The 25,316-nt window shown below is 47.2% G+C and overlaps 1 protein-coding gene across 4 annotated transcripts in view; it reads left to right on the forward strand.

Annotated features, from left to right (window-relative positions):
• The window catches only part of SUFU (SUFU negative regulator of hedgehog signaling), a 132,896-nt gene that overhangs the window by 40,994 nt on the left and 66,586 nt on the right, over positions 1-25,316 (forward strand). For all 4 annotated transcript variants that reach the window (XM_025397405.1, XM_025397404.1, XM_025397406.1 and 1 more), the window contains exon 3: positions 4,711-4,847. In XM_025397405.1, the coding sequence (XP_025253190.1) occupies positions 4,711-4,847 (137 nt within the window). The remainder of the gene's footprint in view (positions 1-4,710; positions 4,848-25,316) is intronic.

Consider the following 25,316-nt stretch of genomic DNA (forward strand, 5'->3'; position numbering starts at 1 on the left):
ATTTTTTTTTTTTTTTTTTTGTAGAGACGGGGTTTGGCCATGTTGCCTAGGGTGCCCTCAAACTCTTTGGCTCAAATGGTCCATCCACCTCGGCCCCACAAAGTGCTGGAATTACAGGCATGAGCCACTGCATCCAGCCAGGTTTTCAGTTCTCTTGGGCATATACTTAGGAGTGGAACTGCTGGATCGTATGGTGACTCTGTTTAACTTTTTTAGGAACTGCCAAACTCTTTTTCCAAAGTCGCTCCATCATTTTATATTCCCCCTAATGATGTGCAAGTATTCCTATTTCTCCACATCCTCTCTGACACTTATTATCTGTCTCTTAGTTATGCTAGAGGGTGTGGAGCGGCGGTAGCTCACTGTGGTTTTGATTTGCGTTTCCTTAGTAATAAATAATGGGCTGGGCACAGTGGCTCACGCCTGTAATCCCAGCACTTTGGGAGGTAGAAGTGGGCACATCACCTGAGGTCAGAAGTTCGAGACCAGCCAGGGCAACATAATCAAACCGTGTCTCTACTAAAAATACAAAAATTAGCTGGGTGTGGTGGCACAAATCTGTAATCCCAGCTACTTGGGAGGCTGAGGCAGGAGAATCACTTGAGCCTGGGAGGCAGAGGCTGCAGTGAGCTGTAATCGCACCACTGTACTCCAGCCTGGGAGACACAGTGAGACTCTGTCTCACAGATAAATAAATAAATAATGGTGATGAGTATGAGATGCTGACTTTTAGGTCAGCTCTTTCTGCTCCCCAAGCTGGGTTTCCTCCAGAAAGTCTCTCCTCGGTTTCTGTTCCTCTCTCCTGACTAGACTCAGCAGTCATTTTGGGCTCTTGGATGCTGATTGATACCCTCTTAGTGAGGTACTCTCGGGGAGACCTTTGGGTGAGTTCTGATGGCTGTTGTGTGTCTAGGATTCAAGGCATGTGTTCGTATCTTCAGGTTTGATGTTATTCTTGAGGCCGGCACAGCCATCAGGCAGACTTGCCAAACTGCTGGGACAAAGCCAGCCTTCCCCCTAGACATCCCCGTGAACAGGATCCAGGGTTCTTGAGCAGGAAACAGTCTTGAGAGTCTTATCCTTCCTTTTGCAATAAGACAGTTAGAACCCTTTACCCCTACTCTGCCAGACTGGGGAGAATCTTTGTTTTCTTTTTTCTTTTTTTTTTAGTTTCTGTAAGAAGAAATTCTACTGGCCCCATTTACCACCAGCTAGTATTTTAGTAGACGTCTGTGTTAGAAAAATGCAGAAGGTTAGATCCCACCTTCTGCAGCACATGCCAATTTCCCCTTATGCTTTCCTTTCTTGGAAGATGTGAGAGACAGCCGCTCCCTAGGAGGGGCTTCATTCTCTGTTCAGACAAAACCACTTTGGCTAGAGAAGCCCTCATGTGAGGAAGTCCAGACCAAGCCAGGCCCCTCCAGGAGACTTTAAAGATGGAATGACCTTGTCACTTGGCGATTGCTTGGGCAGCCTGCTTTGAAAAAGAGAACTTCTGACAGGCTTCAGGTCGTGTGTTTATCCTGAGGCCGGGCCATTCCAAACTCATGTTTCAGAGTTTAGAGTTTGCGTCCAGCTAGCCCGTGGGTGGTAATCAAATGCAGGTGGAGACCATCTGGCCGGGCCTGTCCCTCCCACCCAGCCAAGTGAGGGCTGGCCTGCCCACCACAGAGCTGGCCCAGAAAGCACCCCGCGTGGAGGCAGATGGTGGACACATGCGTGTGCACGCATGCACACCTCTAGGTGCGTGTGCACACGGACCCTCCTTAGTGAAGTGGTGCTGTGTGGATGCATCTGATCCAGTGATTTCTTTCTCTGCCTTTGAGGGTTCTTCCCATTATGCAGCCGAAGAGGAACAAGTTTCTTTTAGTCTGTTTCTCAAGTTTTTGTGGTTAGAAATCATGTACTTTTCTTGGCCCAAGATGAAAGCCCTGGAGTAATAGTCTCATACATTTTACAGAGCTGCCTCTAATTGGTGGCTGCTTAAAATCTTCCCTTTGCCCTACTGACCCATCTCCCTTTACAGAGTTTTAACTCCAGTCAATCTTGCATTACCCCAGGTTTTCACACCCCTCCCAAACCTGCAGCTCCAGGGAGGTAGCTCTCCCAACTTCAGTTTGGTAACTGTTCCCCAGCCTCCCTGCACTGAACTGACCCCAAACAGGGTAATTCAGCGAGGAAATAAAATAGCTTACATGGTGTTGTCCAAGCATCTTCTGCTGGCCTGGTCTCCAAAATTGCACGTGTGTACCCTCAAAATGGATTCTGTTTCCCACATCGCTAGAGATACCTGGGGAAAATGCAAACCGTGGATACTTCTTTTAAATATAGTTGGGCCAGGTGCTGTGGCTCTTGCCTGTGTTCCTAACACTTCGGGAGGCCGAGGCAGGAGGATTGCTTGAGCCTGGGAGTTCAAGGAGTAGCCTAGGCAATGTGTTGAGACCTGTCTCTACAAAAGTTTTCAAAATTAGCTGGTCATGTTGGTGCACACCTGTGGTTCCAGCTACTTGGGAGGTTGAGGTAGGAGGATCGCCTGAGCCCGGGAGGTCAAGGCTACGGTGAGCCACGTTCACACCACTGTATAGAGCACTGTATCTTGCTCTATAGAGTGTCTCAAAAATAAAAAAAGAAGGAAATAAGCTGGGCATGGTGGCTTATATCTGTAATCCCTCTGGCGGAGGCCAGAGGATTGCTTGAGCCCAGGAATTCGAAACCAGTCTGGGCAACATAGGGAGACCTTATCTCTACTAAAAAAAAAGAAAAAAAAAATGAGCCAGGTGCCATGGTGTGCCATCTACTCGGGAGGCTGAGGCAAGAGGATCACTTGAGTCCCCAGGAGTTCACAGCTGCGGTGAGCTGAAGATCACACCACTGCAGTTGCACTGCAGCCTGAGTAACAGAGTGAGACCCTGTCTCAAAAAATAGATAGATGATAGATAGATAGATAGATAGATAGATAGATAGATAGATACATACATACATACATACATACATAGGGCTTGCTCATGATAATTTCTAATGATACCTTTTCAGTCCATTACAGAACTTAGCTTCTCAGAGGTGATCTTTCCCTGCAAAGTGCAGGAGGGCTCGGTTCACCCAGGCACAGAAAACTAGGACAGATGTCAGCTTCTGAGACTTGGGAATCTCTTTCTATCCCATCTCCTGGCCTTGCCTCTCAGCGGTGATGATGATGATGAAGGAAAGATGCCACGTGGATTCTAGGTTTGCGCATTGACTGCATCATCAGCCCTTGAGAATTCTCACCTCTGATTGCCTGTTCCAGGAGCTTGGTTGGCTGTCATCTTAGTTTATGGTTTGTGTTTGTATGCTGACGAGTTTACATGTGTATAATCATTGTGGCTCGTGTTTGTACAAGATATAATTACTGAAAATTATATCATGAATATTTTAATTTTAACCTTCCCATGCTAGCAAGCCTTATGTAGCTCTCCCTGGATGTTTCCTTTACCTGAGGAGGTGTGGCACCCCGCCAGCCAGGCCCAGGTCTCTGATCCACATCATTGCCCTCTAAGACTTGGGGCTCCTGAGTGTTTCCTGCAAACAGGGAGGCAGGGATTCCTGCCTTCTCTCATTGTCACTTTAATGAGTTATGGCCATAGAAGCAGTCATCCTCATTATTCTGGGTCACTGAGGGATGGGAAGGGAGGGCAACCCATGCATCTCTAGGGTTCCAGCAACTGAAGAGTACATGTGGAGTGCCAGGCTTTAGGAAGAGCTCGTGCTAATTGAGGAGTATGTGTTGGGTGCTGAATTTCAGGAATAATACGGGCCCACCCAGTATTTGGAATCTGCCTTGGGACCTGTCCACAAATGCTGAGTTTGGAGGCCAGCCAGTGCCACCCAAGGTTGTACCCTTGTGGGGCAGAGTGGAGGTGGGAGTGGAGAAAGGATCTCATCCTCACAGAGTGTATTAGTCCATTCTCACACTGATATAAAGACATACCTGAGATTGGGTAATTTATAAAGAAAATAGGTTTAATTGACTCACAGTTCCACATGGCTGGGAAGACCTCAGGAAACTTACAATCTTGGTGGAAGGGGAAGAGGGTGGCAGGCACAAGAGAGTGGGCAAGAGCAGGGAAAACTGCCTTAGAAACCCATCAGATCTTGTGAGAACACTATCACAAGAACACTGTGGGAGAAACCACCCCCATGATCCAATCATCTCCCACCTGATTCCTCCCTTGACACGTGGAGACTATGGGGATTACAATTCAAGATGAGATTTGGGTGGGGACACAGAGCCAAACCATACCACAGAGCATATAGCCTTGTGGCTCACAGGACATATATCTTTAGCAAACAAAGTAGATGTCTATTAACAGCCTGAAGGAATGAGGAGCATGAACAAGGGAGATTTTCAGTAGTGTTGCCTCAATCATCTAGGAAGGAATGTTCCACAGCCACAAAATTTGGCACTCATAATTCAGAGTGCCAGCAGTAGAATTTGGCCAGGCCAAGGTCACATCCACATACCCATAGCTGGCAGGAGGACGAGGCAAGAGTTCTGGTTCCCTATGGGCTTCTCGGGTTCCCTCCCAACAAGGCTCACATCGTGGGATACTCCTCTGAATGGAGGGTTTGGATACTGAGGCCACCATAAGAAGGGGGAGGACTTTAGACTTTCAAGAGAGTGTTTTTCCTAAGGTAATTGAGCTTAAAACACTTGATTTTTATGTCTTTCAGGTTTACAGGAACAGATGGACCTAGTGGTTTTGGCTTTGAGTTGACCTTTCGTCTGAAGAGAGAAACTGGAGAGTCTGCCCCACCAACATGGCCCGCAGAGTTAATGCAGGGCTTGGCGCGATACGTGTTCCAGTCAGGTAGGAGGCCAGGCTGGCTGCTGTGCTGGTCCTTTTGCCATGAGCCTGGTTGGCTTTGAGTACTAGCAGGTATATTTTCATGTTTGTGGAGTGGCCTTTCCTGGGAGTACTGTGCCCCAATTCTGCCATGAGGGTGGCTTGTTTTGCCTGGTGTTTCCTGGTTGGAAAGCCAACTGGGCCGTGGCAGAGAGGGGTACTCTCCTGTGCCCTCCAGCAGCAAGTTCTTTGTTATGTTGTGCCACCCTGTGTCCTTGTCATGTTTCATGGAGGGTTTCTTTCATGTCATCTGATATGATATGTTTCTGTGTGGCTAATTGCTCAGAAGCATTTCCCATCTGACCTCAGATTTTGTTTCTTTGTTTTTGTAAGTAGCCTTCAAATGAAAGCCGAGATATTTTTTTCCCAACTCTTTTGCTCTTGAACTATCACAGACAAAGTGCAGAGCAAGCCATGGTCTCTCAAAGCATGGTTCTTATACCACCTGGCTCTGAACTACCTGGAGAGCTTGTTGCAAACACATATTCCTAGGCCCCATTGCAGATGTCTGACTCAGAATCTTTGGGAGTGATGTTCCTTGGTGCTTCTGGTAGAGACTAAATTTGGAGAACCATAGATCTGGTAGCTTCTCTAGTTACAGTGACTTTTTTTTATTTTTGAGATGGGGTTTTGCTCTTGTTGCCCAGGCTGGAGTGCAATGGCACAGTCTCGGCTCACTGCAACCTATGCCTCCCAGGTTCAAGCAATTCTCCTGCTTCAGCTTCCTGTGTAGCTGGGATTATAGGCATGTGCCACCACGCCTGGCTATTTTTTTTTTCTTTTAGTAGAGATGGGATTTCTCCATGTTGGTCAGGCTGGTATTGAACTCCTGACCTCCGGTGATCCGCCCACCTCGGCCTTCCAAAGTGCTGGGATTACAGGCATGGGCCACTGCCAGGCCAGGGACTTCTTTTTTCAAACCTTGAGTAGGTTATACATTTGGGGTACAATAGACCTGTCTAGGTTGAACCCCTCTGCCCACATTTCACACCTGTGGGAGCCAGTTGTTGGCACAGGAGGCAGATCCATAACTACCACCTACCATTGTATGCCCTGTGGAACAGTCTCCTCATGGAGGCTACAATGGGTCTTCTCTAAGCAGGAGTTCCTAAATCTGGCTGCCCATCAACCCCTCAGAGGAGCTTGTCAACACACTGATTTCCAAACCTTCCTGTGAGACTCCAGTTGAGTTAGCCAGAAGTGGGACTAAGGCAGGCCGGGCACAGTGACTCATGCCTGTAATCCCAGCACTTTAGGAGGCCAAGGCAGTTGGATCACTTGAGGTCAGGAGTTCGAGACCAGCCTGGCCAACATGGTGAAACCCCATCTCTACCGAAAATACAAAAATTAGCCGGGCATGGTGGTGGGCACCTGTAATCCCAGCTACTCGGGAGGCTGAGGCAGGAGAATTGCTTGAACTCGGGAGGCAGAGGTTGCTGTGAGCCAAAATTGTGCCACTGCACTCCAGCCTGGGCAACAGAGCAAGATTCCATATCAAAAAAAAAAATTAATAATCACAGTAGTTGTGAAATAGAACAACACTAATAATGGAACAAATTATTATTATGTGCCTTTTTGTTTTTTTGAGATGGAGTGTCGCTTTCTCCCCCAGGCTGGAGTGTCGCTCTCTCCCCCAGGCTGGAGTGCAGCAGCGTGATCTCGGCTCACTGCAAGCTCCGCCTTCTGGGTTCAGGCTATTCTCCTGCCTCAGCCTCCCAAGTAGCTGGGACTACAGGCACCTGCCACCACGCCTGGCTAACTTTTTGTATATTTTAGTAGAGATGGAGTTTCACCTCCTTAACCAGGACGGTCTCGATCTCCTGACCTCACGATCCGCCTGCCTTGGCCTCCCAAAGTGCTGGGATTACAGGCGTGAACCACTGCGCCCGGCTTTATTATGTACCTTCTTATGTGTTGCAGTGTGAGGTATATAACATCAACTATGTAGCATTTTCCCAAAAATGTTTAACCTGAATCAAATTATAAACAGATAAATCCAGATTGTGAGACACTTTAAAGACAAATGCCTATGTTCTTCAAAAATGTCAGTGCTCTAATCCCAGCACTTTGAGGGGGTGAAGCAGGAGGATCGCTTGAGCTCAAGAGTTTGAGACCAGCCTGGGCAATGAAGCAAGATCCCGTAAATTAAAGATTAGCCAGGTGTGGTGGCATGCCTATAGTCCCAGCTACTTGGGAGGCTGAGGTAGGAGGACCACTTGAGCCCAGGAGGTTGAGGCTGCAGTGAACCATGATTGTGCCACCACATTCCAGGCTGGGCGTCACAGTGAGACCCTACCTAAAAAAATTTTTTAAAAAGGCCTGGCGCGGTGGCTCACGCCTGTAATCCCAGCACTTTGGGAGGCCGAGGCGGGCGGATCACGAGGTCAGGAGATCGAGACCATCCTGGCTAACACGGTGAAACCCCGTCTCCACTAAAAATGCAAAAAATGAGCCAGGTGTGGTGGCGGGCACCTGTAGTCCCAGCTACTCAGGCTGAGGCAGGAGAATGGCGTGAACCCAGGAGGCGGAGCTTGCAGTGAGCCGAGATCGCGCCACTGCACTCCAGCCTGGGCGACTGAGCGAGACTCCGTCTCTAAAAAAAAAAAAAAAAATACACACACACACCAATGCTATAAAAAGGCAAGGGGCGGGGCTATTCTACATTAAAGGAAACATGGCAGTTTAAATGCACTGTTGATCTTTGATTAGATCCTAAATTGGAAAAAAAAAAAAAAAAGGTCATTTTTTAAAGACAATTGGAAAAATATGAATATACACTGTGTATTAGTTAATAGTATTGTACGCAAAATTCCCTGGATGTGATTATGGTGTTATGGTTATACAGGATAACGTCCCTGTTGCTAGGAGATAAAGGCTAAAGTATTAATGGATAAAAGGACCTGATGTCTTTAACTTAATTGTCAAATGATTCAAATGATTTAACTTAATTGTCAAAAAATAGAACATCTGTGTGTGAAGAGAAGCTAAAGCAAATGTGGCGAAATGTTAACAACTTGTGAAGCTAGGTGAATGGTATTTGGGTATTTATTGTATCGTTCTTTTAACTTTTCTGTAGGATTGTAAATTTTCAAAATAAAATAAAAGTTGTGACTGTTAAGTATACATTGACTAATATGTGCTCTGCAGGCCCCTTCTGTTCCTAATGGCCCCATTTATGGTGGTTATAATGTGCTTGCTGTAGTTTGTGTCTGCAGATCACTTTAAGCACGTCAGAAGGGAACAGGGTGACTACACTCCTAAAAGTGTTCTGTTTTCCAGATTTTCTGTAACATGATTGTATTATTTAAATAACAGGTAAAACAAATCTTTTTTAAATTTTTTTTAGAACATGGCAGGAGATAATAGTAAATTGTTTAAATAATGGGAAAATGATAAAGAAAAGTAAATGGCAACTGATTTAAGATAGGAGACCGGCCGGGCACGGTAGCTCACGGCTGTAATCCCACCACTTTGGGAGGCCGAGACGGGCGGATCACGAGGTCAGGAGATCAAGACCATCCTGGTTAACATGGTGAAACCCCGTCTCTACTAAAAATACAAAAAAATTAGCCGGGCGTGGTAGCGGGCGCCTGTAGTCCCAGCTACTCAGGAGGCTGAGGCAGGAGAATGGCGTCAACCCGGGAGGCGGAGCTTGCAGTGAGCCGAGATTGCGCCACTGCACTCCAGAATGGCGACAGAAAGAGACTCCGTCTCAAAAAAAAGATAGGAGACCATGGCTGTGGGCCTAAATGGTGATGGGAATAACTAACATTTAGACTTGTGCTCTGTGTGCCACTTCAAGTGACCATTGAATATGTGGACATGCTGTGTGAGGTTAGTGACTGTGATATACCAGCTTTTCAGCTGCAGAAAGCAGGACAACACAGGTTGAGCTGCATGTTCAAGGTCACACATCTAGTGGGTACAAAGGCAAATTTTAACCCAGGCAGTGTAGCTCTGAATGGCAGCTCTTGGCCAGACACGGTGGCTCATGCCTGTAATTCCAGCACTTTAGGAGGCCAAGGTGGGAGGTTGGCTTAAGCCCAGGAGTTCAAGACCAGCCTAGGCAACATAAGGATATTCTGTCTCTACAAAAAATTTTAAAAATTTGGCCGGGCACAGTGGCTCATGCCTGTAATCCCAGCACTTTGGGAGGCCAAGGTGCGCGGATCATGAGGTCAAGAGATCGAGGCCAGCCTGGCCAACATGGTGAAACCCTATCTCTACTAAAAATTCAAAAAGTAGCTGGGCGTGGTGGCACATGCCTGTAGTCCCAACTACTCGGGAGGCTGAGGCAGAAGAGTCACTTGAACGTGGGAAGCAGAGGTTGCAGTGAGCCGAGATCACGCCACTGCAGTCCAGCCTGGCAACAGAGAGAGAGACTCCATCTCAAAAAAAAAAAAAAAAAAAGGCCGGGTGTGGTGACTCAAGCCTGTAATCCCAGCACTTTGGGAGGCCGAGATGGGCGGATCACGAGGTCAGGAGATTGAGACCATCCTGGCTAACACGGTGAAACCCCGTCTCTACTAAAAAAAATACAAAAAACTAGCCGGGCGTGGTGGCGGGTGCCTGTAGTCCCAGCTACTCAGGAGGTTGAGGCAGGAGAATGGCGTAAACCCGGGAGGCGGAGCTTGCAGTGAGCCGAGATCCCACCACTGCACTCCAGCCTGGGTGACAGAGCGAGACTCCGTCTCAAAAAAAAAAAAAAAAAAAAAAAAATTAGCCATTGTAGTGACGCGTGCTTGTGGTCCCAGCTACTTAGGAGGCTGCGGTGGGAGGATTGCCCGTAAGCCTGGAAGGTACAGGCAGCAGTGAATGATGATTGCACCATTGCAGTCCAGCCTGGATGACAGAGTGAAACGCTGTCTCAGAAAAAAAACAAAAAACAAAAACAGGCCAGGCGCAGTGGCTCACGCCTGTAGTCCCAGCACTTTGGGAGGCCAAGGCGGTTGGATCACGTGAGGTCAGGAGTTCGAGACCAGCCTGACCAACATGGTGAAACTTCGTCTCTATTAAACATACAAAAAGTAGCTGGACATGGTGGTGGGCACCTGTAATCCCAGCTACACGGGAGGCTGAGGCAGGAGAATCACTTGAACCTGGGAGGCAGAGGTTGCAGTGAGCTGAGATCACGCCATTGCACTCTAGCCTGGACAACAAGAGCAAAACTCCATCTCAAAACAAAACAAAGCAAAAAAAGTACACATAACTGTACAGCTTGATGAGTTTTCACAAACCACGTACACCCATGTAACCAGTACCTAAATTGAGAAACAGACCAGTTCTCTAGAAACCTCACTCATGTCTCCTTTTGGTCAATACTCTTATGCTCTCCTGACTTCCAGCAACATCGTTCTTTTCTTTTCTTTTGTTTGATTTCACTGCATAGTTAGGTCCTTAGCACTGTGTGCCTGAACTCATTGCTAATAGCTTAAGTAGGTCCCTGTCCCCACTCCTCTCGCCTGAACTGTTCTCCATCTGCCTGTGACTGCCAGATCAAGGTAGCAGCATGGTGTGGTGGTTTAAGAGTGTGGCCTCCTGACCCAGACAGCCTGCATTCATATTGGCTCTGCCAGTTACTGCCTCCTTGGGCTACATATACATCCATTTGCTCAGCTATAAAGCAGGGATAATAGTAACCTCATGAAGTTATTGAGAAGTGAGTTAATATCTGTAAAACACTTAGAATGTGCCTGGTACGCAGTAAGTACTATATGTTTTACCTGCAATCATTATCATTATTCAGTCTTTAAAAACTTTATGGATCAAGATGGGTACCTTGGTCTTTTTTTGTTTGTTTGTTTCTCAATGACAGTAAAGACCCTACTTAATAGCAAAACTGTATTAGGAAATGTCTTGCTTGCCCTGAATCAGATGTGCAGCCTCAGCTGACATGATGACACTTGGAGGCATTATCTTACTCACACGGAAAATCAGTAATATTGGTACAAATAAAATTACTTCGTTTTGTACATCATATTATATAGCTGAAAACATTCAGTTCAGGTGTGGCTCCTTGGTTTTTTGTAGTTGATTTATGTAGTTGTCTGTGAAGTCTTATGCAAATCAAACCCTATTCTAAGTCCAGTAGAGCCCATGCAGTTTAGTGGGACCTTGTAGTAAATCCCTTAATAAGGTGAAGAATCTTTTTATAGTGTGAGTAATTGCCCCTTATTATAAATATTTTGTAAGATTGAGTGTAGGTCTATCAGGTTTTCTCAGAGCAGATCACTCAGCTGCTGCTGCAGAGCACCTCCTTTATGACTCGTAGGCATTACTCTACCCCTGTGTGGTTACATGCTACAAGAGTTACATGTATACATACTGTACAGAACGTGTGTTGTTTATGTTTGATGTGTACACAGATATACCTGCCTATGTACATAGCGTTGTAATTCTGTTTGATGGTCTTGCCTCACTTGTGCTGTCCACCTTAAACTTAGTGAGTTTATGGGGAGCACTCCACCCACCCATTTGCATGTGAGAACATGCTTAGCCGTGTAATCAAGCAAGTGGATTGTTTAGACCTGCTTTTCCAGATCTAAGTAACATCCACAGCCTTACAACCCAGCCTTGGAAATAGCATCAAGGCAGTGGGAGGCGAATGAAAGGGGAATGATGAGGCTCTGGTGGGTGTGGGGGCGGGGATGGAGATGCCCACACCCAGCCATGGAGCTGTAAGAGGCAGCCTTGGAAGCCTCCTCTGAAGCATGACTCAGATGGCTTCTATAACAGCGCTGACCTGCTGGCAGACAGCTACCCTCTGGTAGGTTTGCGCAGAGGTGGAAGCTGAGCTGGAGAGAAAAGGAAGTAGAAATGGGAGAGATCTGAGAATGAAGAGCACCCAGAGGCAGTGAAGGCTTCCAGATGTGGCTCTATAGATATAGATAGATTAGGGTGATTTAGTTAGGATTCTTCTAGTTATAAGAAAATGGGCCAGGCACGGCGGCTCACGCCTGTAATCCCAGCACTTTGGGAGGCCGAAGCAGGCAGATCACGAGGTCAGGAGTTTGAGACCAGCCTGACCAACATGGAGAAACCCTGTCTCTACTAAAAATACAAAAATTAGCCAGGAGTGGTGGCGCGCACCTGTAATCCCAGCTACTCAGGAGGCTGAGTCAGGAGAATGGAGAATCACTTGAACCCAGGAGGCGGAGGTTGCACTACTGCATTCCAGCTTGAGCAACAGAGCGAGACTCTGTCTCAAAACAAATAAACAAACAAAAAATTAGCTGGGTGTGGTGGTATGCACTTGTGGTCTCAGCTACTTGGGAGACTGAGTTGGGATGATCATTTGAGCTCAGGAGGTGAAGGCTGCAGTTAGCTGTGATCATGCCACTGCACTCAGCCAGCGTGGGTGATAGAGCAAGTCCCTGCCTAAAAAAAAAAAAAAAGAAAAGAAAATGGCAGAAACCCAACTCAAACTACATTAAACAATGAGAGGGCCAGGCGTGGTGGCTCACACCTGTAGTCCCAATACTTTGGGAGGCTGAGGCAGTGAGGCAGACAGATTGCTTGAGCCCAGGAGTTTGAGACCAGCCTGGGCAACATGGCGAAACCAAACAAGCGTAGAGTAAAAAAACTGAAAAATTAGCCAGGCATGGTGTCATGCATCTGTAGTCCCAGCTATTCGGGAGGCTGAGGTAGGAGGATTACTTGAGCCAGGCAGGTCGAGGCTGCAGTGAGCCATGATCGCACAACTGCACTCCACCCTGGACGACAGAGCAAGACCCTGTCTCAAAAAGGAGCGAAAAAAAAAAAAAAAAAAAAAACCGTAACAGACTTTATTGGCTCAGGTGACTGGTACAACAAGGGTTTCAGGTGTGGCTTGATCTGTATGTTCAAACGGGGTCCTCTGGGCTATGATGATAGCTATGACTCTGTATGTTGATCTTGTTCTGCAGACTCTCCCCATGTGCCACCATTGGGGAGGTGAGCACCGTCATTCCTAGTTTCAGTTTCTCTCAGTTTGTAGTCCCAGCAGGCACAGGGCTTTGTGCTTTTAACTTTGGTGTTTTTTGTTTTTTCTTTACCGATTTTTTTTTTTTTTTTTTTTTTTGAGACAGTCTTGTTCTGTTGCCCAGGCATGACACAGTCCCGGCTCACTGCACCTCCACCTCCCGAGTTCAAGCAGTTCTCCTGCCTCAGCCTCCCAAGTAGCTGGGACCACAGGTGTGCACCAACATGCCTGGCTAATTTTTGTATTTTTAGTAGAGATACAGGGTTTCACCATGTTGGCCAGGCTGGTCTCGAACTCCTGACTTCAGGTGATCCACCCACCATGGCCTCCCAAAGTGTTGGGATTACAGGTGTGAGCCCCCATAACTGGTCTGTCTTTTTATTGATTTTTTGAGACAGGGTTCCTGCTTTGTCACCCAGGCTAGAGGCTAGAGTACGGTGGCACCTTTTTAGTTCACTGCAGCCTCAAATTTCTGGGCTCAAGTGATCTTCCCATTTCAACCTCCTGAGTAGCTACGACTATAGATGCACACCACCACACTCAGCTAATTTTTAAATTTTTGTAGAGACAGGGTCTCGCTGTTGCCCAGGTTTTGGTCTTAAACTCCTGGGCTCAAGTGCTCTACCCACTTTGGTCACCCAAAGTGCTAGGATTACACATGTGAGCCACTGCGCCCAGCCAAGGCTTTAAACTTTGGACATTTCTACATCAATTCTGGGGTAGGACACAGATTAGTTCTGTCTGGGCCATGTGACCACCTTGGTTGGTGGCAGTGGTCCAGATGGACCACCAGGACTTAAGTTGAAAGTCTTCCCTCTGCTCTTCACTTCCAAGCACATGGAGTGGGAGGGAAGTCCTCTAAAGCAAAGGCTAACCACCAGCAGAATAGCACGGCTTTGCACAGGCAAAATCAGTTGCTGCCACAGAACTGTAGGGACATCTCTTATCTCAGTAATCATGGTGTGCAGTTAACACTCGGAAGTCAGATTATTAGAGGAGGTGTCGATGGAGCGGGCACCTTCTGTTCTGTCTTGTATGTGTTGGGATGGTTTTGACTACAAGTAATAGAACACCCTGACTAGAGTGGCCTAACAATAAGGGAACTTACCTTACATAGCAAGCCATCTGGAGGAGGGGCAGTTCCAGGGTTGACTGGCATCTGTTCAGCGATATTGTCAAGGACCTGAGTTGCTCTTAACTTCTCTGCCTTCCTTAACACTTGGCTTGTCTTTTTAAACTGGTTTCCTCATATTCCAGTGATGGCTGCCATAATCCTAGCATCCTGATCACCCTTGACAGAGTCTACAGGCAGTAAGAGAGACATTTCTGTTTTGTGTCCTTTAAAGATGAACCAAAACCTCCACAGAACCGCCCTCGTTGGTGTCCCCTTTGCATCTCATTGGCTAGTGTTAGGTCAAGGATGATATTGGCTGGGAATGGGCCTGGCTCCCAGAAGGGAATGGCCAGGAAAAGGAGAAAAACAAAATTGGGGTTCTGTTAGTAAGGAGGGGAATGCCCATCGGGTGGGCAAAACACTCCCACCTAAGAAGCCCCAGCCCTGCCTGGAATCAGAGGAACCTTGCATATTGGTCAGGACACTCGGCCTGGGAAGAGAATGTTCCAGTCATGAGGACAAGATGGCTGTCATTTCACCTGCTATGGCAGATTTACAAACAAATCTAGCCTGTGGCAGGAGTCGTTTGGAAAGTTTTGTAATAAATGTATCAGTAACTTCACCAGTAAACACTTCCATGTCTGTCTGTCCTACTTTGCAGCCAGTTTTTCTTACTTCCCTGTTCCCCTTTCATTTTACGATCAGCTTATTCTTCTCAGATTGCCAGTGACTATTCTCCTGCCCCCCATCCTCTGGGTTTTGTTAGAAAGAAACCATTCCCCAACTCAACAGGGCTTGATTTCTGAACTGTGCTTTAGAATTCTGCTGGAGAGGCTGTCTGCTCTCAGTTCTACCATTGGTAGGCCTTAACCACAAATTCCAAGGCAATTTCATTTGCGTTTTTAGGAAAAACATATCTCCCCAACCTTGTAACTGACACTGGAAATTGAAGTGCCTTCGCTTGCTGCTGTTTAATGGCAACCTCATGACATGTGCTCTGTTGGCTCGATTTGTGAGTCCATCGAGTTGGCTCGATTTGTGAGTGGCTTGATTGCTGAGTACTGGGATGGCACTGCATGAGTGGGGATCTCTCCCAGGCCATCAGAGCTCATGGCTGATCCAACCCTGTGGTACTGACAGACTCTAACGCTAACAGAGATTTTTGTTTTCACATTTTCTTTCCTTTCCCCTGTTTATAAAAGAAATACTTGCTCATTATAAAATTGAAACTTAGAAATCAAAAATGTGGCCGGGCGCGGTGGCTCAAGCCTGTAATCCCAGCACTTTGGGAGGCCGAGACGGGCGGATCACGAGGTCAGGAGATCGAGACCATCCTGGCTAACACGGTGAAACCCCGTCTCTACTAAAAAAAAATACAAAAAACTAGCCAGGCGAGGTGGCGGGCACCTGTAGTCCCAGCTACTCGGGAGGCTGAGGCAGGAGAATGGCGTAAACCCGGAAGGTGGAGCTTGCAGTGAGCTGAGATCTGGCCACTGCACTCCAGCCTGGGCGACAGAGCGAGACTCCGTCTCAAAAAAAAAAAAAAAAAGAAATCTAAAACGTGATACAGAAGGTGAAAGTCCTTCATAATTCATTCCCTCACAGAGAAAACTTTGGTGTTCCTCTTTCCAGGTTTTGTTTGCCATGCATATGTCTGGACAGAATTTGCAATATTTTGACCAGGCGCAGTGGCTCACACCTGTAATCCCAGCACTTTGGGAGGCTGAGATGGGTGGATCACTTGAGGTCAGGAGTTCGAGACCAACCTGGCCAACATGATGAAACCCCATCTGTAGTAAAAAATACAAAAATTAGCCGGGTATGGTGGCGCATGCCTGTAGTCCCAGCTACTTGGGAGGCTGAGGCACGAGAATTGCTTGAACTGGGAGGCGGAGGTTGCAGTGAGCTGGGAGCACGCCACTGCACTCCAGCATGGGTGATATAGAGCAAGACTCAGTCTCAAAGAAAAGAACTTGCAGTATTTTGTAAAAATAAACTATGCTTTTCATACTGTTTTTCACCTTGCTTTTTAAATTTACTATCATTTGGACATCTTTCCATGTCAGGATGTTCTTTTTAACGCGACTCTTTTTTAATGCCTACATATACTGTACTTTATTTAACTAGTCTTCTATTGTTAGACATTTGGGTCATTTCTAATTTTTTCCTTTCACAAAGCTGCAGTGAGCATCCTCATCTATGTCCATCTTTGTGTTCTTACCAAAGTATTTCTTCAGGATAAATTCCTTTAAGTGGGATCACTTAGCCGGGTGTGGAGAAATTAACCTTTATATGTTAATAACCATTGCTAAAGGATTTTTAAAGTGAGGAGGAATTAGATGAATGAATATGTTATTAAAATAATACTGTTGGGACCATCCAGTAAATGTTATCGTTATTTTCAACAAACAATAGAAGGATCATTATATAAAAGTGGTTGTTTTTGTTTGTGTGTTTTGTTTGAGACAGAGTCTCGCTCTGTCGCCCAGGCTGGAGTGCAGTGGTGTGTTCTTGGCTCACTGCAAGCTCCACCTCTCAGGTTCAAGTGATTCTCCTGCCTCAGCCTCTTGAGTAGCTGGGATTACAGGCGTGAGCCACCGCACCGAGCCTAGGGTTTTTTTTTTTTTTTTTGAGACCGAGTCTGGCTCTGTGGCCCAGGCTGGAGTGCAGTGACGCGATCTCAGCTCACTGCAAGCTCCAGCTCCTGGGTTCACGCCATTCTCCTGCCTCAGCCTCCCGAGTAGCTGGGACTACAGGCGCCTGCCACCACGCCCGGCTAATTTTTTGTATTTTTAGTAGAGATAGGGTTTCACCTTGTTAGCCAGGATGGTCTCGATCTCCTGACCTCATGATCTGCCCGTCTCAGCCTCCCAAAGTGCTGGGATTACAGGCTTGAGCCACCGCGCCCGGCCTGAGCCTAGTGTTTTTATAGCAACAAAATACTTTACTGAGTCCTTGAGAATAGGTCTCCCTTCTTAGGTTCCTTGGCCAGAGAGATTGGTTCATTCACACTATGTGGCAGACATTTGGGGTTAGGAAAGATCAGCAAGCCTTTTTTTTTTTTTTTTTTAAGATGGGATCTCACTCTGTTGCTCAGACCGGAGTCCAGTGTTGTGATCACAGCTCACTGTAGCCTTGACCTGCTAAGCTCAGTTGATCCTCCTACCTCAGCTTCCCAAGTAGCTGGGACTACAGGTGCATGCCACCACACCCAGCTAATTTTTATATTTTTTGTGGAGGCAGGATTTCGCCAGGTGGCCCAGGCTGTTCTTGAACTCCTGAGCTCAAGTGATCTGCCTGTGTTGGCCTCCCAAAGTGGAGAGATTATAGGTGTGACCCATTGCGCCCGGCTAGCAAACCTTATACAGTGTGTTACACAGTTTAGAGTTCCAGGAATCCATCCATCATGCTCTTCCTGTCTCTGAAGTTGGAAGTGCTGAGGGACACAGCCTGCCTCTGTAAGTCAGAGAGACTTTTCCGGATATTGACAGCAAGTCATGTTTTACATAAGGAACCTCAATGCACTGTAGAGTTTTCCTGGGGTTTTCCTCCTCTTGCCTTCCCAAAAGTTAACAGATGTGATTCAGTCTTTTCCTGTTGAGGCCCTTTTTTAAAACTTGCTTTTCTATGCCAGGCGTGGTGGCTCACACCTGTAATCCCAGCACTTTGGGAGGCCAAGGCGGGTGGATCACGAGGTCAAGAGATTGAGACCATCCTGGCCAACATGGTGAAACCCCGTCTCTACTAAAAATATAAAAATTAGCTGGGTGTGGTGGCGTGCACCTGAGTCCCAGCTGTCAGGAGGCTGAGGCAGGAGAATTGCTTGAACCTGGGAGGCAGAGGTTGCAGTGAGCCAAGATTGCGCCACTACACTCCAGCCTGGGCAACAGAGCGAGACTCCATCTCACACACACACACACACACACACACACACAACAACAACAACAACAACAACAAAAACTTGCTTTTCTATAGTTAAAAGTAAGTAAATGAAACAGTAGGTATTGGCTGGGTGTGGTGGCTCACGCCTATAATCCCGGCACTTTGGGAGGCTGAGGCAGGTGGATCACTTGAGGCCAGGAGTTCAAGACCAGGCTGGGCAACATGGTGAAACCTCATCTCTACTGAAAATACAAAAATTAGCTGAGCATGATGGCGCATATCTGTAATCCCAGCTACTCGGGAGGCTGAGGCATGAGAATTGCTTGAACGTAGGAGGCGGAGGTTGCAGTGAGCTGAGATTGCACCATTGCACTTTAGCCTGGGCGACAGAGTGAGACTCCGTCTCAAAAAAACAAAACAGTAGATATTGAGCACCAGACTGTCTTAGGTACTTAGCTTCTCTCATTTAACCTGTGCAGTGGGTAGCCTGGTGAGGAACATACTGGTTGATATTGCCCCTTTTCAGATGAGGTGATAGGGAGGTGATGGACCCTGGAGAACTTCCTACAGCTGCTGAGTGGCAAGAGCAAGCCTTCAGGGACAGCCTAACCAGCCTGCTCTGCGTGCTCCAGCCTCTCAGCCACCAAGGGTCCATTTTAGATGAAGAGAGAGGATTTGGGGAAAAGGAACTTTTTCATCAGTTATATTTATTTTATTTAAGTGCCTGCTACATACCAGAGGCTCTGTCAAATGCTAGGTAAGCTATGTGGAACAAACTTTCCACTGCCTTTAGCTCGTAGAGACAGGCATTGAAAAAATAAGCAAATAAATATTTGATTCCTTAAGATCACCAAAAGGGAAAAATGAGGAACTGAAAGAAGGCTTATGTAGCTGGAGGGAGGTGAGGGAGAGGCGAGGGCTCAGGAAAAGCTGGAGGCCTGGCAGGGATAGGAAACTGCTGGGCTTGAGGCAAGTAATGGTGCATTTGCCTCAATAGAGTCTTGATTCTAAGGGTAATGGAAAGCTATGAAAGCATGTTAAGGGCTGGGTGTGGTGGCTTATACGTGTACTCCCAGATACTGGGGAGGCCTAGTGCGGAGGATAGATTGAATCCAGGAAGTTGAGGCTACAGTGAGCCAGGATCATGCCACTGCACTCCAGCCTAGGCAACAGAGCAAGACCCTGCCTCAAAAAACGAAAAAAGAAAAAATGAAAGCATGTTAAGGAGGAAGGTGAAATGGCCAGTTTGGGGAGTGAAGTCCTTTTTTTCCTTAAATTAAGATGTACTTGGATTTGAAGTATTTGAGACTCTAGCTGCATTTTGACAGTGACTCTTACATGGAAGGGACAGGGGCTGCTGCAGCAGTTGGAGCGCAGGGTCCCTCGGGGTCATGGATACTTCTCAGCTCTGCCATTCCAGTCCCTGGGTCTTAAACTCAGCAGAATCCTGCCTCAAGCCTGCTGTATCCTGAGGCTCTTCAGCCTAAGAAAGGGACTCTCTGTCTTGGGGGTGTTAGCAGCCTCGGCATTGCTGTGCTCAGCAGCACACCACAGGGCTCTCTTCTCAGATCCAAGAGGGAGATCAGGCTTTGCCTCCTCTTCCCTGCCCTGCAGATGAGTGAAGGAAGTCAGGAAGGTTGAGTGAGGAGCTCAGAGTGCTTCCCCAGGTAAGATGTTACTAGGCTGCAGGCAGCTTCTCATCTACAGCTCATCTGACTTTCTTCTTTCATGTCCCAAATGTATGTGGTCTTAATATATTTTCCTCAGGTAAAGCTTTCTGGAAAGAGGTGCTCCATCATCACCAATGAGAGCTGTCAAGCTGTCTCTCTCTTTTTTGGAGACAGAGAGTCACTCTGTCACCCAAGCTGGAGTGCAGTGGTGCAATCTCGGCTTACTGCAGCCTCCACCTCCTAGGTTCATACTGTTCTCATGCCTCAGATTCCTGAGTAGCTGGGATTACAGGCGTGCACCACCACACTCGGCTAATTTTTGTATTTTCAGTAGAGATGGGGTTTTGCCATGTTGGCCATGCTGGTCTCCACCTCTTGGGGTCGGTGATCCACCTGCCTTGGCCTCCCAAAGTACTGGGGTTACAAGCATTAGCCATTGCGCCCAGCCTCAAGCTCTCGTTTCCTGGTTTTGCTAAGCTGCCTGTTGCCCCAGTCAGCTAACTAAAGCCAAATGGAGCTGCCTGGTTATATTCATACCATTTTTCTCCCTCATGCTCTTTTTAATTTTCCTCACATTTTCTTTGCCTCAACCTGATTCATCCTCTTTTCTGGTTGCTGTAGATCTGTGAAATATTTTCATTTTTATCTGTTAGTAATACTGACCAACTATAAGACAAAAAAATCCCTGATTTCTCTGCACTTTCCCAAGATTTTAGATTAATAGTTGAAAGATTGTGTTCCTGCTGCACTGAAGAAAAAAGGTCAGTCCCTCAGAAATGAGTTTGTGCCCTAAAATTTAAGTGATTTAGCCAATATATAAATCTGGGTATTTTTAGGGAAAACTTAAACCCTGAAAGCAGAGGTTGGCAGGTACATCCTGCAGGCCAAATCCTGATAACCAACTGTTTTTATAAGTAAAATTATATTGGAACATAGCCATACCCATCATGGATTACCTGGGCTTCTTTTGTGCCATAGCAGTGGAGTTGAGTAGTTGTAACAAGAATGATATGGCCCTCAAAGCCTGAAATATTTTATCTCTGGCCGTTCACTGCAAAAGTCAGCCAACAACTGACTTAGAGAATGTTTTCCACTTCTGAATAACAACTCAGGTGGAGAGGTAGCCATCTCTGTGAGATTTCAGAGGCCCTGAGAAATGAGTTGCCTTAGCTGGGTCCTGTGCTCTGGCCTATGGTAGAGGAATCAATTACAGTACCTAGAGAGTTTGTTGGGGTTGGGGGGTATGCATCTCCTGCTGTGTTGCTGAAGGATTTTCTTTAGCAAATTCCTTTAGCTTCCATGGGTCTGTATCCATTGGAGAACTACATTAAATGCCTTGAAACTCTTAGCAGAAAGTCTATTTATTGTTTTTGAGACAGAGTCTCGCTCTGTCGCCCAGGCTGGAGTGCAGTGGCACGATCTCGGCTCACTGCAATTCTCCTACCTCAGCCTCCTGAGTAGCTGGGACTACAGGTACCCACCACCAAGCCCGGCTAATTTTTTTTTGTATTTTTAGTAGAGACAGGGTTTCACCGTGTTAGCCAGGATGGTCTCAATCTCCTGACCTCGTGATCCGCCTGCCTTGGCCTCCCAAAGTGCTGGGATTACAGGCCTGAGCCACCACGCCTGGCCGAAAAAGTCTATTTGATGCAGGTATTCAGCTAGGATAATTCACCCTCAGACTAGGTCTGTCATCTCTGGACCCCTGTGGAGTGTTAATTGGTTGACTCTTTCAGCCGAATGTGGCCCTTTTGTCGCTGGCACCTGCAATTCAGGGATGCTTTCTGCAGGGGGCAGTGAAGCCCACTGGCAAGCAGAGAGATCTGCTGGAGAGTTAGGACAGTAGACCTAGCATCTCTGCAGGAGGTAAAGCACTTTGATGACTGGAAACTGCTCATGATAGAGTGTTCAGTGAAGAGGGCTGGAGAAGAATGTGGCTAAGAGCAGGAATCCAAATGGCAGCTTGCCTGGGTTCAAATCCTAGTTGGGCCATGTGGGACCAAAATTGGACCAGTTACTTCATCTGTGAAACACAGGTAATAGTAATGTCTACTTCATAATATAGGTAGTGTTCCTAATGCAGAGCCTGGCATTATACATAGAAACAATCAATATTATTTATGGCTGGGTGTAGTGGCTCACGCCTGTAACCCCGGTACTTTGGGAGGCTGAGACGGGTGGATCACCTGAGGTCAGGAGTTTGAGACCAGCTTGAAACCCTGTCTCTATTAAAAGTACAAAAATTAGGTTGGGTGCAGTGGCTCACGCCTATAATCCCAGCACTTTGGGAGGCCAGGGTGGGTGGCTCACAGGGTCAGGAGTTCAGGACCAGCCTGGCCAACATAGTGAAACCCCATCTCTACTAAAAAATACAAAAAATAACCCAGGCATGGTGGCGGCACCTGTAGTCCCAGCTACTCAGGAGGCTGAGGCAGGAGGATCACTTGAACCTGGAAGGCGGAGGTTGCAGTGAGCCGAGATTGTGCCACTGCACTCCAGCCTGGGTGACAGAGCAACTCCGTCTCAAAAAAAAAAAAAAAAAAAAAAAAATTATGTTGTTATTTAAAGAGGCATATTGCAAAAGAAAAGGAAACAGGCTTCCTTCCTTCCTTCCTCCCTTCCTCCCTTCCTCCCTTCCTCCCTCCCTTCCTTCCTTCCTCTTTCTTTCTGACAGAGTCTCGCTCTGTCGCCCAGGCTGGAGTGCAGTGGCGTGATCTCGGCACACTGCAACCTCTGGCTCCTGGGTTCATGCAATTCTCCTGCCTCAGCCTCCCTAGTAACTGGGATTAAAGGCGCTCGCCACCACCCCCAGCTAATTTTTTGTATTTTTAGTAGAGACAGGGTTTCTCCGTGTTAGCCAGGATGGTCTCGATCTCCTGACCTTGTGATCCATCTGCCTCAGCCTCCCAAAGTGCTGGGATTACAGGTGTGAGCCACCGCGCCTGGCCAAAACCTGTCAAGAAAAAAAAAAGGCCAGGGCAGTGGCTCATGCCTGTAATCCCAGCACTTTGGGAGGCCGAGGTGGATGGGTCACTTGAGGTCAGGAGTTCGAGACCAGCCTGGCCAACATGGTGAAACCCTGTCACTACTAAAAATACAAAAATTAGCTATGCGTGGTGGCAGGCACCTGTAATCCCAGCCACTCAGGAGGCTGATGTAGGAGAATTACTTGAACTCAGGAGGCACAGGTTGCAGTGAGCCAAGATGGCATGGGCAACAGAGCAAGACTCCATCTCAAAAAAAAAAAAAATTCAGTCATAGTTACCTTTTTTTTTCTTTTCTGGTAATAAAACCCATGCTCTATGCAAAAAAAAATTTCAAAATGGCAAGAAAGTACAAAAAGGAAAATATCAATGACATATAACTCCATCACCCTAAGATGGCCTTTGGTGAATATTTTCACATGTGTCTGCCAGTGATCTATGTGGGCATGTACATATTGTTAACAGAATTGGACTCCAACTGTATAAAGTTGCAATCTGTTTTTTTCTTTTTCTTTCTTTCTTTCTTTTTTGAGACAGGGTCTCACTCTGTCACCCAGGCTGGAGTGTAGTGGCACAATCTTGGTTCATGCAAACTCTGACTCCCCAGATGGGGGTCAGGTGATCCTCTAACATCAGCTTCCCAAGTAGTTAGGAAGGACTACAGATGCACACTACCGTGCCTGGCTAAGTTTTGTAATTTTTGTAGAGATAGGGTTTTGCCATGTTGCCAAGACTGGTCTTGAACTCCTGGGCTCAAGCAATCGACCCAAATTTGGCCCAGCCAAATTTTTCTTTTCTTTCTTTTTTCTTTTCTTTTCTTTTTTCTTTTTCTTGAGACAGGATCTGGTTCTGTTACCCAGGCTGGAGTGTAGTGGTGCAATCACAGCTCACTGCAGCCTCCACCTCCTTGGGCTTAGGTGATCCTCCCACCTCGGCCTCCTATTTGGGGCTACAGGTGCACACCACCATGCCTGGCTAATTTTTCCATTTTTTGTAGAGCTGGGGTTTCCCCATGTTGCTCAGGCTGGTCTCGAACTCCTGGACTCAAGCCGTCTGCCTGCCTCAGCCTCCCACATTTCTGGGATTACAGGCTTGAGCCACCATGCCTGGCCACATGAGTGAACTTTTTTTTTTTTTTTGAGACGGAGTCTCCCTCTGTTGCCCAGGCTGGAGTGCAGTGACCGGATCTCAGCTCACTGCAAGCTCCGCCTCCCGGGTTTACGCCATTCTCCTGCCTCAGCCTCCCGAGTAGCTGGGACTACAGGCGCCTGCCACCTCACCCAGCTAGTTTTTTGTATTTTTTAGTAGAGACGGGGTTTCACCGTGTTAGTCAGGATGGTCTCGATCTCCTGACCTTGTGATCCGCCCGTCGCGGCCTCCCAAAGTGCTAGGATTACAGGCTTGAGCCACCGCGCCCGGCCATGACTGAATTTTTAAAAGAACTTCTCAGAGACTGGGGACAGTGAGTCCTGAGAAGCAATCTAGGCCACAAGTGCAGGTGTGGTCAGGTTACCACTTTAAGGTATGCTCTCTGGTACTGAGGAGAATGTGTTTATTGGAACAGCTTTGGATGAGATACAGTGATCTGCTTTCTCACTCAGTTTCTTCATAGCTCTCAGTGGAAAATGAATGGTGCCCCTAAGCCAGACACAGTACTGCTTGGGCTTCCCTGGGAGTGGGTCTCCACCACCAAGCCTGTCTTCTTGCCTTGCTGGGCAGACATGAGGACAAGCTTGTTGTTTGGGTTCTTTCCAGGACTCAAGGACCAGGGGAACAGAATGGCCCTGCCTCAAGAGTTCTGATGAGGTTCAAGCAGCATTTCTGACTCCTCACAGAGCCCTCTCTCTGGACAGATGACAGTTGGAGCTTGAGCCAGGGGAGGAAGAGGAAAGGGAGGGAATTCAAGTGCTTTTAAAGAGGAATTGCAGCACACCCAGGCAGTGGATTGTTGTTTTGCTGGCATGCAGCAGGTAGACCCTGAAACAGCACTGGGAGTCCTTCTCTGCCTTGTCCTGCTTGGCCCAGTGGAAGCTGCATACCTGGGGCACTGTGCCGGGCAGGGAACGCATCTCCGGGAGAGGCTGCAGCCCGGTATCTCCTAGCCCCAGGCCTAGCTCCAGCAGCCTGTGTTTGACTTTGAAGATTTAGGGAGAACAGGACACTGTCAACCTCCTGAGCCAACTGGGCATGTCTAGGGCCTCCTGTATTGAGTACCGTGGTGACCTGAACACAGGAAAACCTTTGTCCTTTGCTTCTCTTCACTGGGCTACTCACATCACGCGTTCATTGTCTTCTGTCCTTGCCTGGTATACTTTTATTCCCCCAAACAAATATAACGTTATTGTTTTCCTAATTACAAAAAGGACATTAAAAAATTCCAGGCAACACTGAAAACATGTAGAAACCATGTCGCACAACAAAACAATGGGCAGAGTGGAGTTTCATTTTTACTTAAAAAAAAGAAAAAAGTTTGACTTTGATTATACATGCTCAAAAGAAAGTCTTAAAGATTGTATATCAGGCCGGGCGCGGTGGCTGAAGCCTGTAATCCCAGCACTTTGGGAGGCCGAGACGGGGGGATCACGAGGCCGGGAGATCGAGACCATCCTGGCTAACACGGTGAAACCTCGTCTCTACTAAGAAATACAAAAAAACTAGCTGGGTGAGGTGGCAGGTGCCTGTAGTCCCAGCTACTCGGGAGGCTGAGGCAGGAGAATGGCATGAACCTGGGCAGCGGAGCTTGCAGTGAGCTGAGATCCAGCCACTGTACTCCAGCCTGTGCTAAAGAGCGAGACTCTGTCTCAAAAAAAAAAAAAAAAAAAA

This window comes from Theropithecus gelada, chromosome 9, assembly GCF_003255815.1.
Source record: "Theropithecus gelada isolate Dixy chromosome 9, Tgel_1.0, whole genome shotgun sequence".
Taxonomy (NCBI): Eukaryota; Metazoa; Chordata; class Mammalia; order Primates; family Cercopithecidae; genus Theropithecus; species Theropithecus gelada.